Source organism: Teleopsis dalmanni, chromosome X (genome assembly GCF_002237135.1).
Source record: "Teleopsis dalmanni isolate 2A chromosome X, ASM223713v2, whole genome shotgun sequence".
Taxonomy (NCBI): Eukaryota; Metazoa; Arthropoda; class Insecta; order Diptera; family Diopsidae; genus Teleopsis; species Teleopsis dalmanni.
Genome location: NC_051848.1, coordinates 93,107,514 through 93,128,849, shown reverse-complemented (window position 1 = coordinate 93,128,849; position 21,336 = coordinate 93,107,514). Strand labels below are relative to the sequence as shown.

Genomic DNA, 21,336 nt, shown 5'->3' with positions numbered 1-21,336 from the left:
ATTTATACATAGTACGAATGGTTGAAAAGAAAACTTTAGGTCAGTCGTGATGTACTTATCGCGCTGGAACTATTTTTTTCTTCCCAACTTTTTGATAATAATGAGCACTTTCTTGCCTCAGTTGAACTAAAACCTTTCTCATACTAGAAACTAACCTACATATAATCCGAAAGAGACAAGACGCCGTTTTAAACTTATATGTACATGGTTGTCTGATGAAATATAATTTTTGTTTTAAAAATTCTGTTATATACATATATGCCAAAATTCTAATCAAGTTTTCACAGAATTTTCAAAACTAGACATTATAATGTAAGCTATTCTGTAGATCTTTTTTCATTATAAATTTTCAAAATCAAAATCGGTTGCACTTTTTATTCTCCAAATCCTTATATATTTTACATGCAATTTTATGGAAAGGAATTGACATAACAAACAAAATCGAAAGTCTTTTCTTGGAATCTAAGTTCAAAAAGTTTTTCCTGAGTTTTGGTCAGGTAAGTACTATACTTTTGAATTCATAAGAAATATCTAAAATTTATATTTTGACTAAACGTAACAACCATTAATAATGCACAAAACGAGACATTTTTCGGAGAATACTTTGGTCTCTTAGGATTCAACTGAAGAGTAGACTATTGGTTTTCGCGAAGTAGAATAGCAATGCAAATTTAATAGATAATTTGTTGATAAGCATATATATCTTGTAAGGTGGCAACATTACTTCACGTTTACTTTACTTAATACGGTACACTTAATTCAGCACACTTAGATAGGCTTTTTGGATACTAATTATGACTCTATTGTAAATATTTATTAAAACTCAAAAATTTTCAATTATTTCAATCTCTTGAAGTGAAAAAATGCCTACTACTTAAACTTGAAATCTCTTGAAAACAATAGACAATAGAAAAACTAGCGAAAAATAAATTTACGATAATGACAATGAATACATATCGGAGAGTTTCTGAAAAAAGCATTGACGATAATATACATTGAATAGATATGAATTCCACCTAAAATATTGTAGGTGTGAATGTACCGGTACTTGTATTTCCTCAATCCTTCTTTACTGAGAAGTCGGTACCAGAATTTAAAACTAATTGATTTTTAACGAGTGCAACGTTTGTTCCATGGTGACTCTCAAAGGAGTCTGTTTGATATATCTGTTAGCAGTTATCTTTAAATCTTAAGTCATTGCTTAACTTTATCGAAATCAGACATGTTTCCGATTTTGTGTTTTTACCAAAGCTTTGTAATCATTTTAAGAGAGCCAGTCATTTCTCAGTTGAATGGTAGTAAAAACTTTAATAAGCTATATATATGTATGTATCTTAGCCTTATATAAATTTGGATGTTTTGTATTTTCAGATCGAACTTCAGAATGGAAAATTCCTTTAGTGAGTTTACACATAAAACACCCGAATTTAATTTAGAACTAACCGAGAGTCATATACAAGGTGACATAATTAATTCTATTGACTTTTCTCGAGAAGGATCGATGGTGGTCGCAGCTTGCGGTGATATGATTAGCACTCATAATATTATAATAAATGGCAATCCCTCTGTGATCAATTGTCAGGAAAAAGGCGCCTCTCATGTGAATTTTACTCATGACAAAAATAAGGTTCTTCACGTTACCTGTAATGGACAACAAGTAGTACGTATGCTTGATATAGAAGCTAAGCAATATGTATGCGACTACTACAGCAATACAGAAAACACCGATGCGTTGTGTCTCAGTCCAGTACCATTCCATTTCGTTACATCCACCGATAGAAATAAAATAAAAATATGGGATTTGCGCATACCGGAATCGCATACTACGTTTGAAACCAATGCTCGCGGAGCGGTTGCTTGTCACATAGATGGGCTCTGGATTGCGGGGTGCAATGAATATGGTGTACACATATATGATATGCGGCTTTCACATCTTGGTGCTATAATGAGTTATGCCAGGCGCTGTGTTTTCAATACTTACAGTTGCATTAAATTTGCCCCAGATGGACGAAAAATGGTAGTTGCTAGTAATGATTTTGTTGAACTTATAAACGCGCATACTATCGGACCAATTCGTACATACACTGGGTTTTCCACGGACTCTAGAGTCGTTATTGAAACCAGTTTTAACCATAATTCCAATTTACTTTTTACTGGTAGTTCAAGCAGTGATGCTTTTCTTTTTGACGTTAACAGTAGTAATTGTGTTCATAAGCTTAAACAAAAAGAAAATTCCTGCCCTGTGCATTGTGTTAAGCAAAATCCTTGCTATATGTGTGTGTGTACTTCTAATGGTAAAAAGTTGGACTTTTGGACCCTAAATGAAGATTACTTCAAAGATTTAACTGCACCTAAACGCAAAGCTGGAAAAATTTATCACATTTACTATGATCAGAAAACAACAGACACAAAAGCAGCGTCAGCAAGAACTAAAACAGTGATAATTGCACCTAAGGTAGTACCTACTAAATTAGCACTAACACCAGTTAAGGTCACACCTGCTCAAACAGTTTTACCTACTCGTACAACAGTGTTAGAACCATTTTCATTAACAACTGATGAACCAACAGAACCAACAGAGCTAACAGGACTAACTACACCAAGTGCAACAGAATCAGCAACACATTTATCATCTACTGCATCACTATATACCCCTGCATATGCATCAGATACGCCAACGGATCCACTGACATTAGAATCATCTTCTACGACCACGTCATTCGCTATTTAATAATTGAAACTAAAGGCGAAACACATCAACCTTTACAGTATACAATGCTATGAGAGTAGTCACAAGTGAGGAGCAAAAGAAACATAGCTTATGTATTAAACGTAAACACAAGAAAAAAATTATTTACTGGAGGTTTTTATGGTTCCACGATGGAGATCTGTTGTAGTAATACCGGTTTAAAAGATAATTTACAGTATTTTGAGTATATACATATATAACCTATCATTCAATTATAACTGAAATAATAAAATTATAATTAATTTAAATAAAAAAATTAAAACGAAATTCCAATCGTTCGTCTTTCCCGATCCTTAAAATAATGATTTTCACGCTCTTGCGTTATGTCAGATATTTCTTTTTATTGTTATCACAGCATTTCATCTTATAGGAAAGTGATATCATGCTTAATTTCCATAAGTTTACATTTCCAAAAAAACTCGAAATTAGCCCGAAATTAATTGGGTTTTTTAATTCTAAGCCGTGTGCAATTTCCTGATTAACCTATAATAAAACTAGATTTTGGAATTCATCAAAACGGATTGTGCAACACCTTAAATCTTACTGCTTTTCGGTCATTGGTATGCATTCCTCATAATCCCCTCTGCAAAAGTTGTGACAACCTTTAGGAAAAAGAAACCATTCAACATATTCACTGTGAATGTCCAGCTGAATGTCGTCCAGAAGAATAGGATATTTCTTTGATTGCTTGTTAGACTGCTCATCGGTAAAAATGAAAGACTTATTAAGTTATCTAAATTCGAGGTAATAGATTTAGTCTAGATTTTTCTATCTTTAGAGTTCTTGCGAGAAATGAGGTGGTGAAATGACGAAAAATCGCTAATTGAGGTACATGGAAAGTTATGTGATGACCTCCCACTGCAACCAAACAAGTATTAATTTAGAAATTGGTTCGAATATTTTGTGTAGAAATTTGTAGAACATCAATTCACCAACTTTAATGGTGACACAGATGCCTCATTGTATGGACTCAAATTGGTTAATAAAAAGCTGTTGCCACGTGTATCTGACTCCAGGCATTAGAAAATCATGCAATAGTCTTTTGGAAGCACATCAAGTATAAAACATATTTTTTTTTTTTTTTGCGGCAAGGAGGAGTGGAATGCCTACGCACTGACCACAATCCTGCGCCCCGGAAGGTGAATGCCAGACTCGCACGGGCTAAACCACTCCCCCTCATTCCTAGAGACCTTGTTCTACCCCGGGACTACGTTAGTATTACTTCGAGGTAAGGTTCCTATTAGTCATTTAAGACTTCCATTGGTGTGCCCTACGTCCAGGCCCCGCTACTGTTGCAGATAATTAATCTTGCCCTACTAGTATAAAACATATTAGAAGGGTAAGAAACGATATTAGCAAAGTAAATTATTTTGGACAATGTCGAATGTAATCTATTTTGAGCCCTGTATATGGAAATATACTAATGTGTAGTTGACGATTTTTATATAAGATTAGTCCCAACTACTTTGTTCTATCATACATTATTACTACATCTGTTATGAGAGATCTTATATTAAATTTTTTTATCTACTTTTTCTGCATCTCTATTTTCTTATGATGCTTTATAGTGATAATTCACAAAAATACTTGCAACAATTTTACACTTGAAGGAAGTTACAGTCAGTCAAAGCGACTATTAATGCTAAGATTGTTGCGATAATAAGGAATACTTTATATATGTTATACGAGTATCACTGAGTTTGCTAACCAATTACTCAGAAAATCTAGATAAAGAAATGTCACAAAACCTGGATCACCTGATTATGATATGAACACTGTGAAGCAAATTGTATCTTGTTTCTCTTACAGATGATTCGTAGGGTGTTATAATCTATATCAGCCGCTCCTGCGATTGCTTTTGTTATTTTTCTTTGGTGACTCTCTTTTGATTATTAATTATTTGAGGCACGTCACTAAAAACAATATTTTGTGTAGAATCTTCATGGTGGGTATAGTTTTTCTTTACATGCTTCTATTTCTACTGCTTTTAGATCATGGCTTGATTTCGCTATGCGAAGCTATTTCTTGATTTCTGTGAATTTGGTTTTTGTGAATCGAGCGCACATACTCAATAGACCAGTTTTCAACTGCTAGGTAGTAATATTTATTAGGTGATTTTAGTGGTTCACTCTCCGTGAACAATTCGTCATTAAAGAAACTTTTGCCATCTAGACTTGTAGAGTTTGTAAAGCTCTATCGTGAAAATGTTGGGACCTAACGAGCTAGATCTTCTATTGGCAGTAACAAACTGCTGCGGTAGGGAAATTACAATCAATTCCATGAACTTATAGACGGGTATTACATGTACTTGTCCCACCAATGGAAGTAATAGTGAATAATGAATTCTTTATGGATTCATTCTTTTATGGATAAAAAAGAAAGCTGCATGGAGTGTAAATAGACTGAAAGCACCCATATGCCGTATAGCGATTTTATAAACATACAAACATTTTTAATTAAGAAGTAGAAGTTAATTAAGAAGTTAATTAAGAAGTAGTCACTCCCAATCGAACGGTGCACAAAAGAGAATTATTTGTTTATAGTTAATTTCTAGATGTTTTTTTATCTAATATTTCTGTCCACTAACTGATGGCTTCTATATAACCACTCACATCAGCAGTATTTTGCTGATTGAAGAAAGTGAATTTATGCAGGATCCAAATTTTAATGTAATTTCATGTCCGCATTCCTCCATTGAACATTAATTTGCAATATTGCAAAAAATAAAACATCAAGCCAAAAAAAAATGGGCAAAAAATGTGCAAGAAAAAATGATTGCAAAAAATTCATTAATTGCCGCAAAGTGACACATTTCTTGTTTAAATCCGCTAGAGAACCAACGAAAATAGTCAAAAATCGACAACAACAGCAGCAGCTTTCAGTGACAAGTACTTGTCAACTCTGGGCGTATCGCATGTGAGCAAATTACGGAGGCACTACAATATGCGAAAATGACATTTCACACACAAGAAGATGTTGAAAAGTGCAGTGCAACATGACAACGCCACTGTGCGTCTCACAGCACCGAGCGACACGGCGCTGCCGTTGCACTGCAGCAAGCGCGGCACGTGGCTGCGGAGGATGGAAGCCAGGACATCTCGGCAGTGGGTTGGGACGAAAACATCAGCCCGCAATCAGCAATAAGCAATTGCGAAACAAATAAATAACAAGCGAACAACAAATGGAAAATATTAAGAACTGACGGATGGATGCGTCTGTTGGCCCCGACCATAAGCTATGCGCGCACACACAAAGTATACTAACGCTCGCCGATTGCTACAAATGAGACGGAAGACAATAAGCACCATCAACAGTCGTGGCGAAGTGGTGCACCGAAATAATGCCGGTGCGCGGGATGACAGCAATTGCCCGATTGTCGACAAACCGTCGTCGTGCTGCTGATGTTAACAAAAATTCTGATTCTTTTTTATTTTTAAACGAGATGTGCTTGCACTTGCAGCGAAAATTCTTAGACTTTTCTCGATTCGTTATTTTCGCAGTCGTTTTTAAATCTCATTTTTCGAAAGCAAATGCAAATCATATTTAATAATTAATTACAAGAGCAATTGAGAAAATATTGCTTTATTAGAGCGACAAAAACACTTAATTTTAAAGGCGCATTTGTTGAAAACTATTCGTACAACAAATTTCCTCCTCAGACAACTTGACTGATTGTAGGCGATTATTTCTTCAGTGGAAGACGTACAAGAGGGGAACAATAACAAGGGATAGGTACTTCGTACAACAGGCAGCCAAGTCGTCTGCAATCTCTCTGGCAAATCGTATGCCAAAAGCAAATAGAAAATGACAATAGTTATACATCAGTATAATGCTGAAAGATATAGAAACTCCCTTCGTTGCAGTATTAGATTAAGATTATGTGGTATATCACCTCGATACCACTTCGATAAACCAATCGAATATATATAATTTCGAAAGCAAACAACGGTAACTTGAAAATATGTTTGTATAAGTGACCAAGATTTTGTTCAATGAGAATAAAGAGAATTTATAGAGAATAGAGAATTTGAAGAAGTGTGAACTAGGTACAAGTTTTTGAATAATGGAGCAACAGAAATATAAAAATCTAGAATGATGATTTTAAAATAGAGATCATCTACATTAAAATGTGTACATCTTATCACTGTTTGTCACCTAAAAAAGTATTAAAAACTTAAGTTTCGGTGGTGCATGGATACGACAGACATATTATATATAAGCCGGTATCCCTAAAAGAAAGTAGATTAAACACAACACAACCGATTCTAAAGATTTGTTTCCATTTAATAGAGTCTACGTACTTCTATGATAATCTCTTAATCGGCTTGTCTTGATACAGTGCTTGTGGCTACAGATATCAGTTACAACACAACATTCCTCTGTGTGTAAGCGGTTATCCATATCGATGTGCTGTGTTTGGAGCAATATTTCAAATATATGTCAAACAGACCTGTCACTCAAAGCATAAATGTTTAATTTAGCGTTTTTATTTTACTGTGTGGATTTTACTTTATAAGTTCGGATTCTAATACAGAATTTGACAAACGAATGTATAGTGAGGCTCATTTTTCGCTTTGTTAATATGTTTCCAAACAAAATTGTCGCATCTTGAGAGAATGACAAGAGAATCTTGCCATCCAGAATTATGGAAATCTGGTAAGTGTTTCCATACCCCTTTTAGCCTTGTTTAACATTATCTGTGGGTCTTAATTCCAAATGAATTATATAGCAATATTGACTTTAAGCTTTTTAGTTACGTTTTATTATACTGCGAAAGTAATATTGAATGAAATGATATACCAGCTAGATGATTAAAAGGAAACTAAAGTTATTTGTTTGGTTTTTTGGTTATAATTTAATGTATCACAATATCAGATAAACTTTGAACTTCATTTTGTTGATGAAGAACTATATATATCTTCACATGAAAAATCAGAATCTCAAAGTTCAGAGGTTTAGTGTTTACTCCAAAGTACAATAAATTCATTTAAGCTTATATATGCGTATTCCATGATATTTTATGAGCCTGAAGATCTTCAACACTAGCAATACTCGCTTCCAAATATCACAGAATTTGCAGGATAATCAATTTTAAAAAAATTATTAAAAATTATGAAATAGAATACATTTAAATCAATTCAATATTGCTAACAAAAGCTAAACTCGTATTCTAACTTTTTTCTTCTTCTAATGGCATATAAAACGCAACATTTTAGCTACGCCCTTATCTTTCAGGTTTGTCAATGACGGACAGAAAGGCTATTAAGACAATAAAGGAATAAGGAAAATTACACAATGTTTTGTGTTATTGCCTACAAATCGTGTAATCGTGAAATATAACCGACAATGATGGTCATGATGGCCATGATGTCTCCATAAACAAAATTAATTTATGGAAACTATTCCGAACCTTTCTGCTTCTTTTCTATTGGCACAAGAGCACAAACTCCCTCGGCATTTATATTTATTTAATCTGCGATTTGTGTAAAACTTAAACGAAAAAGCATAAATTAAACATTTTATGTGTGCTTTTCCCTGGTTGTTGTTTTATTTATTTATCCTTATACATTTTTTGTCTTTTTTTATTATTTATGTTTTCTGCTTTGAGCTCTTGTCATTAAGCAAAATAAAATATGTTGGCGAAGAGCTTTGGACATGGACACGCAGTGCGGAACAGCAACTTCATAGACAGCTACCCCAGCCAGCTGCAAAATTGACAATAAGAACAAACATAGCCAACAAGGACAATAACAACCAAAACACAAGGACACTTCGTCAATTTGGTTTTGTGGCAATAGAGATAAAGCCTCTAGAGCGCCCGTAACTCCTACCCATGCTCGCACACAATTCAACTGAACTGAGCTCCATAGGCAACACCAGTCAACTCAACTTGATCTAATCCCATCCAATCCAATCAAGTCAAACGCAGTCAAATCAATGCCAAACCAAAATAAACAACAAAAAATTATGCAAACAACAAACAATTTTTAAAAGAAATAAAAAAGAGAAAAATAAAAGCATAAATTGCTGCGAATTCCGAAAAATAGCAGAAATGTTATTAAAAGTAGTTTATTTGATCCACTCCAACGCGAGCGGTCGAGTAATACAGAGCCAGTGCTAGTATTCGACCACTTAAAGCAGGGGCAGCACAACCATCAACTTCTTTTTGAATCATATTTTCATTCATTTTTTATTTAATTTCTTCTTCTTTCTTATATCCTTGTTTTTGTATTATATCGTATATGTATATATCCCTACTTTCGTTTCGGTGCTTCCACTGTCATAAGAAACGTTCGCTGTGCCTCGTCAAATAGTTAGTCAAGTTCATTTGATGGACAGTCTTGCTTCCCTTTGCGCAGCACGATGGCTAGTGCACATCCATTCATGTTCCTTGGTGAGTTCATCTATTATCCTTGCGGCGCATGTTTGTCTTTCATCATTTTTTATGAAATTTATGTACTTTCTCTTTGTTTTTCTTCCATATTTTAGCTTTACGAGAATGTTACTATTTTTCTTCTTATTCTTTTTGTGTAGCTGGAGTGATTATAGTCGAAACATTTCTTGTATTTCTCCTTTTCCTTCCTTTTCTGAGTGCTTTTAACCACAACTATTGTAGGAGAATTTCTTTTCGTTTCTTTTTATTTTAATTTCACCAGTCAGGATTTACATGTGACTACACTAAGCGATTTTAACCTGTGGTCATAGTTTATGCTCTATTTATTATTTATGAATTTAGTAGTGGATATACTCAAAGCCCAGGTCTGTAGACAGAAATTCATTTCAGAGGGCTTTCAGATAGTTTCTGTAATGTATGGAGCCTTGTGTCTCAATAACAGTGATGTTACATTGATAATGAATATAAATATATTCAAGTATAGTTACTTTTCGGGAAAACATCAGTAATTCAAACTCTCTGACTTCGTGCCAGAACATTTTTCGATTGCAGAATGATTGCATTACATTATGTTCAATAATTAGAAAACAGTTGAAGATAGGTATAAATTTTTCTATCTAAACAAATTGTAAAGATTTAAAAGCACAAAAGAACTGCTCTCTACGAGCCCACTACATCTATTTTTCGACACTCAAATACATACTAAATATTGCAGTTATAAACAAGTTATTATACACAAAATATTTAAAGAAAATATTTTAATAAAAATGTTTTATGGTTCATTAAGGTAAAAGTACTATTCATCGATATTATAGGAGCACAATGATGTCATTTAATATGTTTTTGATGTCTCATGTCCCTTAGTCATTTTGAGTTGAAATATTTAAGTCTACTGTTTGAAAATGGCCTATTCCCTTAATTAAGGTTTAGTGACAGCAAAGTCAGTTCAATTAAATAACTAACTCCGACTTTACGATCTATTCCCATATCCCTACGTTTTTGGGAATCACAGAAATACATGCTCCTGAAACAAAAGACCAAAATTTTTAGAGTATATTATATGCTACATTCTGCTAGTTAGGTTTAACAGAACAAAACTCATGTATATGTTCCGATACTGTTCATCCACTGAAAAATTTTAAGATAAAATGCTCTGTGGTAAGATCTTGTACCAGGTTTGGAAATCACACATAGTGGTTTACAACAACTAGATAGTTAGGAATTTTTTAACGCCCCTCTAAAAATGTTTAATTGATGTACAAAATGTACAAGGAAATGTTGGAACAATTTTGGTCCGGTTCGAATACTACACATGAAACGTGCAGAGCACATGTTTTCCGATCACCCCACCGTTAGGCAAATATTCAATTGGCAGGTAAATCACATCTATGAATTATATTCGTAGTAATTCTGTGTTCCACCTCTGGTGTTTTTATGATCTTCAAAAGTACTTTCACTCTTGTGGTGTATTTCAAAATAAAAATTTGGAGTCATCAAACCAACTCCGTTTATCACTTTGGCATAAGTTTCCATTTAATGTCGTTTAAATCCCAGACTTTGTCATAATTTTTTCGCCGATATTAATTAAAAAACATGGAAAGCCATTTCGCTTTAACGATTGCACATTTAATCTAATGAATATCGTTCAATGCAAATTAAGTGGTAATCAAGAGGTAATAAAAAAATGAGTACACGTAAGTAGCGGCCGTTTCATGGATCATGTGTGTATCATTACACATCTCATGAAATGCACATATGTACACACACACTGACGGCCGTTCGGACAGACTAAACTAGATACGAGACGTGGCTGCTATACGGCACTGCCACTGTTGCGTACTTCTTTTGCACACTGAGTTTGTCGCCGCAGACTCTTACTTGCTGTTCCACTGGCTATAATCGCTCAAAGATGTACCAACAGGCCGACGGACTAACGGGCTAACGGGCTGACGGGCAGACGAGAGTTTTTAGCTTTGCCACATCACGCGCATAAGTGCCATGAATCGCTTGTCATAATCCGATCAGCGCAAGACACCATAGAAATTTGCATCAGCAGCAACAGCAACAGCAACGGTCACGGCGACGAGCCCGTACCGAGACGGAAGCACTACTCATATGACTCGATAGTGTTCACGACTTCGAGTGCAACTGCGTTTTAGACCGAGTGCACGACATCGCTGATTTGCATTCTAAGTACATATCTTTTCTGTTAGTCGCCTATAGTTTATGACAGCTGTTCGGCTATAATTAGAGATTAATTGTTCTGTTTGGTTGTTGATGTCATATATTTTTGAAATATTTTTCATCCACTGGGTGCCGTTCGCTTGGCTGTTGGCTGGCGCAAAGGTGGGGGTAGGTACTTGGAAACACATTAGCACACGCCGCTCAATGCTACGCATACTGGGGCAAATTGTTAGACTATCAATTTATTAACTCTGTTATTTATATTTTTGTCCATAATTTTGAAATATTAAGGGCACCAACTATTGAAATTAATTTAGAAAACGAAAATAAATTTTTTACGAGAAATAGGCATTTGTCTTGGCACACAAGAATCTGTGCAAATTAATATGAGTTGACTTTGAACTTAACTGCAGTCATATTTTCAATTAGTGTTTCTACAATAGATTACAGAAGACTAAATAAACGAATTTCATTCATTAAAAATATAAATTCAGTTTTAAACAATTCAACAATTCAACAATTCAACACGACGGTATGGCAATATTGAGGTTCAATATTCAAATCATTCCACAAGAAAGACGGTGCGATCCAATTTTCCGGGCACGCAGATTTGACAATGGATTTTAATAGAATCAGCTATTCTGAGAAACTTTTTTACACGATATAGGCGAGACATCGAAACATCATGGTACGTGCAAGTTCTACATGGATTTCATAAACAAGTAGTAATGCGGCAAATGGAGCTTCTATTTGTTGTTGATGATTTTCATAAGCCCCGATATCTCGAAGAGAAAATACATAACATGTTGTGGACAAATTTTTAATTGCTACTTTACTACCATAATTGCTTTACTAAAATCCGTTGTCAAATATTCATCCCAGTGAAATTAAAATCGTACTTGAATAATCAGTAAATATTTAGATATTCAGAAATCGTGACATCTCCAATTTTTTATAAAAACTGTTAACCTTTACTCATCAAAAAAGCCGACGTCTTCTAGTAGACAGTATGGGCAAAGTATTAACTATTAAATTGACGTAAGACACTTGTATTTGATTGGAAAAGTATTACAAAACTAGTTTTAAACTAGTCGAAGTCTTCCAAGGTATAATGACAAAATAGATGATAAAATGGCAAAATGACACGCACTTCCTCTTCTCGTTATCTTATTTAATCTACTACTAATTTTAATTTAGCCATTGTGGAAACTGGTACATGCACTCGGTAAATATCATAATGATGTAGTTAATCCAATTCAACTACATGAGACTGAATTCTTCATATAGGGGGGAAAATATATATATAATTAAATGTGCTCCTACTTTTCGGCTGAACCATTGAAACCATTTTAACGTCTGTCGTATATGTGCTCGGTAAATGATTTCACATTTCACGTAAAATACGAGACGAGTGAGTGCATCTCAAGTTCTATATCCTACATATAAATATATGTTTCCTAGCAGACTGTTCCTTCTCATTGAAAGTCAATAAACAAATTGTTGTTGCATTTCACATCACAGAAACAGAATATATGACTCTGATTGCTAAAGCCAAAGAAGCATTAAAGGAATTAATATAAGTGAATGACGATCCACTAAAACAAGCAGAAATCTGCAATTATTATTTAAAAAATTTATTTAAACAACACAAAAAATATAAAAAGATCTTTAGAAAAGTAACAGGTGCACCCTGATTTGTCAAAAATAAAACATCCATAAAAGCCTGAAGTTTATGAATTCATTTCTACAGGCAATGACATGAAACCAAATACTTCTTACTCCTCCAGACTTCCGATTAAAAAGGAAGCAATTAATATGTTTATAAATCCTCAAAATTTTTTCTGTCAGTTTTGTTTTTAAATACTGATCTAAGTTTTCCCTAAATTCAATTTCTTTAACAAATAATTATAGATTAACTCTTGAGATCTATGAAATTGTACTTGTCTTCTTCTCGTGGTTGTTTTTCTTTATTTAATTCTAGAAAATTTTGCTCTAATTTTTTCCATTTCCCATTTTTTGTTACCTAGTTCTGGCACTTGTAGAACTAGAAAGAGAAAGAGAGAACAGTAACTCTCTTTCTATTTACTGCAGTATAATGAAACATATGTTTATGTATTCATATCTTTGTGAAAATCATGATTTGATCTAGTAAGCTGTGATTAAAAAACAAAAAAAATTGTTCTTAATAATTTTCTACAGATAATTTTGTAAAAATTTTCGGCTGACCAATTTCAAAAATTGTTTAGGTTAAGGTTTAGGTTAGACTCTACCAACTGACAGAACTAATAATCAGAACGAAAAGAACACTAACTACGAAGATGAGCCCCACAAATAATAACCGCAAACAGTACGAAAAACCTCAGGAAACCGATAAAAGTAAGACTGAAGAAAACAATGAAGCTGTTCCTGATTTAATCGACGTTTTAGATATCAGCGATGAAGAGTACGATATTCTAGAAGCAAGCGATGAAGATAGCGCAGTAAATGTGGATCATGTCAACGGTTCTAACACTGAAGTAACTCAAACGACGCGTTTATATAAGATAACTGCACTTAGAATTCCAATTAACCGTACTCAATGTCTTACCGATTCAGACGATAGAAATGCAGTGAATAACACGCGTAATGATATTGACAGCGATACTGATCCGTCGAGCGATAGCGAGTTTGGTCTTTCTTAATTAATGAGGTGAGCGAGAATAAACTTAGGTATATATATCCTAAATTTTACTTATTACACAAATTTGCCTTCTTAACTTAAGCTGAAACTGAAATGACTCTCGACCGACCTGATATAGATTAGGTCCAAATTATTTATTTTTGATGTAGAGCAGTATCCTGAAGACTTCTAACAAAATGGATATGTGTCTAATGTGTCTGTATATGGGTGTTGCACTCTTGGTTTCATAGAGTTATCAGAAAGTTGTCAAAAGACTTCAGTTTTTTTTAATTTCATATTAGCAGGTGACAAACTATGTCATTAAAAAATCGACAGATTCATCTATTTTCTAATTAATCATCACTATATAAACACATGTATGATCGTCCTCAAACGACAAAAAAATTATTGCTTACACTATTATTTGCAGCAATGATGACGACAGTAATGGCGTGGAGCACTGTTTTCGTAGCGCAGGTGTGACGTGGAAGAAGGACCAATTTTTCGAGTACTCGAAATGTTATTCATCTACCACCAAATCGTACATATATACTATTCCGATGGATCAGCGTTATTGGTAAGCATGAATTTATTTCGCAAACAAGTAGTTTTCTAGCTAAGTTAGTTTGAGAAGCTCTTACCATATATATTGAAAAATTATTCCTGGAGTATTTCGCATAACCAATAACTTCCACTTAAATTAAAAGTGCTATTTTGGATTTAATATATAAAAATCGTATGTAAATAGATTACTTGAAAAAATTTTGTTGTGTTATCACTTTATATATGAATGGCTCTCTTATACTAACTTGCGAAAAAATACATTACATTGTACACATCACATATATAATTTCTTTAAAATTTTTTTAGTGTTATAAGGACATTGCTTGGAAATAAGTGGACTCAAAATAACATATTTTCAGTTTGTAAAGTTATGTGTTCAATTTCATAACTGTGGAATACGTTCCTTATACTACAATAAAGATCTAACCTAAATTATTGTTGTATATTTGTACATGAAGTTCAATATCATCTCACAGAAATAAGAAACATTACTTTTCTTTTATAACTTGCACCAAAGCTGGAATATACAATTACCAATAATTTCTATATGCCACAAAGACATGCTAGCTCCTTGAAAAAAAATCGTTCCTATCTTAAGACATCAAAGAAGAAAATTTGAAACGATTTTGATGCCTTCTGACTGTCATTCCAAGTAGACGACACTCTCAGTTTAATTTTAATTCGGTCGTATAAGATAATATACATATATATATGTAGACACCTTAAACCCATGACTTACATAGCATTGTTAGTCCAATTTGTAAACTTATATTTTAATGTATTCGAAACATGATTATAAGTGAAAATTGATTTTAGCACTATATTAGTTGATGCTAAGAGTCATCATAACGAACTACTCTTATTCCAATTCTGTCGGATACGCAAAACCAAACCAGTAAATTTTTCCAAAGTCCTTTGATGATAAACACTGAGCGATATCCGAAACTACTGTAACGCCAGCAAAAGAATTCCGTTTTCAAAAATAAAAAATCCCATATTAGTGTATTTTCTCTGATATATACTATTAGCGAGAAATCTTGAATCAAAGTCCATCAATGTTAATATTCCTACATACCTAACAAAGGTAGGCAATACAAGCTGTTGTCTCAAGGAATAATTTGTTATGCAAAGTCCAGCCACATAATTGCTCTTTTGTTGGACACGCCCAATGCAGCTTATGGTAGCTCGAAGTACGCCATTCGAGAAGTACTTTGTCATCTGCAGGGAGAGTCAAGGTGTATTTGACTGAACGCTCTATTAGGACACCCACATATATAGATCCAATTTTCGGTGTGAAGCGTGCAAAACTCCTTCTTTGATTGTTTCTAATAACAAAAAAAAAACAAACTTCGAAGTACTGATGTACATGTGGACATCGCAAGCATACGGTGAAATCCGGTGAGCCAATTCTGATTCGAGGATGTTGACGAGATAGCAAATCGTCGTCTATGTCATAGTATTTGAAAAAACTATATTGAAATTGTTATGTTAGGATAAACATCAGACTGTTCTCTTTTCTCTTTTTTCTAAGTGAGGTTGTATTTAATTCTTAATTTAAATTGAAAAAATGTAGCTCCTGAACGAGTGGTAGAAAAATAGTGATATATAAATCCAAAAATTTGAATTCCTATTCTTATATTTTAGTACAAAAGATCTCTTTGATAACAGTCATTGTTGTTATCATCGCATTTTCAATATTGTATAATAAAATTTTTGAATGAGTGGCATTAGAAGCATTGTACTGTACTACAACGTACAGTACAACTAAGAACTTGCAGCAAGTCAACTGTTTCCTTGAAGATATTATCTAAATCATTAGAAATAAAAAACATCAATCTTTTCGGGCACATCTAGTAAGGTTTATATCAGATATTTTTTGTCAAATCTAAGTTCAGCAAATCAAAGTACTGTTCAATCTATACAATCTTTATTGTAACTAATATGTGTATTTATGTATATATGTACTTATGTGTAAGATTAATCATTGAATATATAAAATTAATAATATATCGACAATTAAACAAGCACACTTGAAAGATAACTCGCTAATTATGTATATTTGGCAGTAAGTTCTATGATTATGTATACCAAAACAAAAATTATAATTCTCAATCGGTTTGAAATAATTGAAATATATTAAGTCCAGCTAAGTTATTAGAATGTATTGACTATATTTTAATATAAATTTTTATTAATTGCTGTAGATGTATTCTGATCTTCTTTTTTTATAATATGATATATAATTGGAATGTATTAAACCAAACTCAATTATTGGAGTGTGCTAACAAAATTTTGATATAATTTTTTAAGTTATTAGCTTTTAATTTATTTCGCCTACATCAGAATGTGTCACAATTAAGCCTTGTTCTTTGCAACTGCTTCATATCCAAGATTCGATATATGCCTTCCTGTATCAACGCCAACAGATAGTTCAGTTTTAACACTATTATTTACTACACAGATTTAGATATTTCTAATATTCTAATATTTCTTTCGCTCTTTGGAAAGAGTCTTCCTTTCCTAAGGCGTTAATCTCAGGCATGTATTTCGTTTTTGAATATCAGGATACATTCTAACATATACAACTTGGAAGTAATTAAAAATTATTTCTGAGTTTTAATCAATTTTATTAAGACCTTAGAAAAAATATGTTTGAAAATATTACTGAAGGCGGAAAACGAGAACAAGAACGAGAAGGGAAAGCATGTAAAGATAATATGTATCATCCCAAAATATGCAATCATTACATGCCTCAGTAAATGAATTAATGACTGGGTTCTTAGATTTTTGAAACAATTTAGATACAATTGGACTTAGTTCCATATTGCTTGAATTTTGCGTTACCATTTTGTTGAGTTCCAAGTCAAGCATTGAATTAATGTGGCGGTATTCTTTCGTCTAATTTCATCTACTGAAGGAACGTTCAGAGATGTTCAGTACGTTGTTCATCAAGTAATATACCGTTTTGTTTTCTATCTTTAAATTTTTTTTAGTATTCTTCCGGAACAATTTTTGGATGATATATTTTTTCAAATATTAAAATAATTTCTTATTTTAAAAAATATTAAGTTAAATTCAGCTTAACATAATATGATTTATTTTGGATATTATGTATTATAATAACTTTGGCTATCACATTAAAGTGTTAATTCAAATTACATATTCCGAAAAAGTTTTTGCATTATGTTGCTATGTATTTCGTCTTAAATTATTTCATTAAAATTCCATTAATATCAGTTTGAAGGGTGGCTTCGAAGTCCATATGCAATCTATAAAAATATACATATTTATATTTAATTTTTCATAAAAAATGTAAGACACTAGAAGACAATTGCTCGTACTTTTGCTTTACATTCACTCCTTTAATATATCTCTTGTTTACAAAAGAATCATGTGGATTAATACGGTAATGGTATAAGACTCTCTGAGACTCTTTACAGATGGGTGCATATTTTAAAGTTAAAGGGTTCCGTTCTTGATACAAGCAGGCCAAGAACTACAGATATTTGGCAATATCCTAAGCAATTGTTAGGACAAAATTCTCATGATGGGACCGTCAGTAGCTATATGTGTGTCCATGAAGCTATCATCCGCGATCGTTTTCACTAAATCGTTGTTGCTTCTCTGAATGTTTATAGCAGCGACATAATTTGTTATAGCTTAAGGAAAGAGTTTTACTTTTTGTTTAAAGATTTTATTCCCTTCGATTTACCTACACATATATTTGCTTACATATATATCGAAAGCTATGTTAAAATTAAATTGTTTTCAGAGAAAATGACTGAAAACAACGTATATATAAAGAGACAAGTCTCACACTTCAGTCAAAAATAGAAAAGATGGAAATACAACAGTGAAATATCACTGTTGCACTGTAGCAAAATAAATGATAAAACAAAAAACATTAAAATAACATCTCTAGTTGGATGTGATGACCACTTTTCTAGTGATGAAAGTGGATAAGTAGAGTCCATTAAAACACTAACACCATGTCAACTTTAGAGTGATGAATGTGCCTAAATGTAAACAAACTGAAAAATGTTCAAAACACAGAGGAGTAACAGAGGACTATGTCCTTAGAAGATGCATTCATCACAAAGCAGCAGCGGTTGCAGTATTGATTGAAGCAAAGGACGGCAAAACCAGGGCAAATACGAAAATAAACACCGAGAAGCAAACTGCGAATTGAAAAGGATGGAGGACTCGACTCACTAAAAAAATTACAAAAGGGACATAAACCAATGAGAAGCCACTAGAGTTATTTACTGTATATGTTGCCACTCTGAGGACAACAGTACGCCAACTGCCTGGCAGACCGGTTGGGTGATGTAATAACTCTGTCGTAGGAACAGCAAAAATTTGATTCATCAACAAAATGCGAGTACTAATGCAAAAAACAACGTTGTAGAGTTGCAACAAACGAGTATATTTAAGCGTAGCTTGGAAATGTGCCGAATTTCCTGACATGTCACACAATGGAAAACATGTGAAACAAACTAGTTGGGTTATGACGACAGCAACAGGATTGCTACCACCTTTAATTGAACAGATATGTTAGAAGCTATTTTTCCCACTAGAAAAAAATAGCTTGCAACACTAGACTGTTATATGTAAAATATTTCGATAGTTTGTCATAGATATTTATTAAAATTGACAAGATTGATTGTAAATGATTCCAGGAATACTAGAACCTAGCGTTGGAAGAAGAAGAATTAACACTTTCTAGAAACATCTGGAACGAAAATCAAAAATAGGATTAAAGTCATAAGGACTCCTTAGGAAATCTGACAGATACTAAGCATATAGGCAGTGAAACAAATTCATAAAAAGGAAGAGAAATATGTTGAAATACCATAAATTAGAACTATATAAATATAAGTAAGTTATGTTGAAGATAAGAGTTACTAAAGAAACTGCCATAAAAACCAGTCTCCCAGGCATTTAGCCACTTACTGTTCAAACACGAAAAGATTCACATGATGATGCACTTCGATTTGAAAAAAGTGGATAAGAGGAGACTTCTAGGGTTCACTTGAGTATACTAAACATAGTATTTGCTGACATTTTTTTAAGGCACTATCTTATTTCAAAGAAAAAGTTTTATTGTAAAGAAATTGAAAATTATTAGTCCCCATTGAGAAAATTATATAGAAACTCTGCATCAATTAAGTGAGGATTACCAACATTGGTAGGCAGACGCATCCAAACTTGAGGATTATAATAATTGGATAAACATACTAAAATATCCTTTTCAAAAAACTATACCCAAATGAACACATACAACTATGTTTCAAGCAAAATTATTTGCAACTAAAACCTGGGTTGAAACAATTGAGGTTCGCACAATAGACCATTTTAGTCATATTGTATATTATTCCTTACAAAAATTGGGAAAAAATGTCCATAAATTTAGAAACCTTTCCTTCTCGATAAAATGAGAACTTAGATTAACTCAATAGTTTGGGCAATTAATAGAATTTAAAGGCGTTCTTTACGATTCAAGCTTATTTATACCGTAGCTATACGGTATAAATAAGTTCGAACTAGATGACCTAAGTAGTCATCTTTTTAATAAGTAGAAAGAAAAGACTTTTAAACACTTAAATGATGCTGTGTGTCTTTGCAATGATTATATAGAATATGAGGGATCTTAAGTTCAAGTTAATAAATTATTTGAACTCTAAAACCAGAACCAAGACAGGTAGCTTTTCTTAAACTGATCAGCCAGTCCATTTTAAGCAATATGCCAGGCAGTCGATAAACGTTCACAGTTTATGTAAAACAAGCAACATATGCCCTATTTTATTTCTTGATGGACTCAATTTAACAATAGCTCTTTTTTAATATTTATCGATGGCAATTAAAATTAAGTGTTTACAGGTCATTACCGGAGGTGCGCTGAAGATAATCAAAGAAGAATGTTGTATGTTGTATTATTAGTTATTTTATAAGAACTAAGAATATAAGAAAATTGAAGCCGTGTTCTATATGATTTCCCATATAAAATCCAACAATTGTTTAAACTTATCTTTATGCTGGGTCAACTGTTAGTGAAAAGATAATAGTGAAAACCTGAATCAGTAGCGCCCTTGGTGTCAAAAAAAAAGCATGAGTTTCAATCATTTTATATACCAATCTACACAAGCGTATGGTTAAGCAAACAGAAGTATGGATGGATGAAAGAGTTAACGGGCAAACATTGACTAGATGAATGGTTGGTCACGCCAAAGTGATAGACTTACATGCACAGTACGCATAAATGGACTGCAAGGATACAGGATATGACGGCAATTTAAGTCACTCACTCATTTGCTCGCACCCGAGTCAGAGCAACACTTATTTACGGATTCATATGATGTCATACTCCAACCGCTCTCGCCCCCAGTGCCCAATTGCAGTTAACTGAATTCGGGCGCGTTTTTATACACTCCTTTTATTTACTTTCACTAGAGACACATTTCTCAATTGTTACGCAATAATAAGCAATGAAGACTATCGAAATTGTCGAAACTGTGGCACGTTCATCAGTTTTTCTATTTGGGAGAGGCTAGGAGAGGTGTAACACGTTGACATGTAAAATCAACTGGCGTGTGCATGTATGGAAAGGCACCATGCCAGGGTGTAAATGCTGGATGTTTGTGCTACGACAGGCCAAGCATGTTGCAGATGTTACCCAAAAACTGAAGCAGTGGACGCAGCGGATGCTGCAACTGCTGCAGCCAATTGTTTACTTTGTGATGAGCTCAGCACTTGCCTAGACGAATGTATTGCCAGCTAAACGAACGG

At 33.4% G+C, this 21,336-nt stretch overlaps 1 protein-coding gene across 1 annotated transcript; it reads left to right on the top strand.

Moving 5' to 3' along the window:
* The first annotated feature begins 361 nt into the window (after positions 1-361).
* Positions 362-2,957, top strand: LOC119662517 (WD repeat-containing protein 82-like). Its single transcript, XM_038072151.1, has 2 exons — positions 362-497; positions 1,372-2,957. Exon 2 carries the CDS (start codon positions 1,385-1,387, stop codon positions 2,729-2,731), a length of 1,347 nt encoding a protein of 448 aa, XP_037928079.1. The 5' UTR covers positions 362-497; positions 1,372-1,384; the 3' UTR covers positions 2,732-2,957.
* Positions 2,958-21,336: the final 18,379 nt, after the last annotated feature.

Excerpts from the sequence above, each read along its gene's own strand:
- LOC119662517 (XM_038072151.1), top strand. The coding sequence starts at position 1,385 with ATGGAAAATTCCTTTAGTGAGTTTACACATAAAACACCCGAATTTAAT.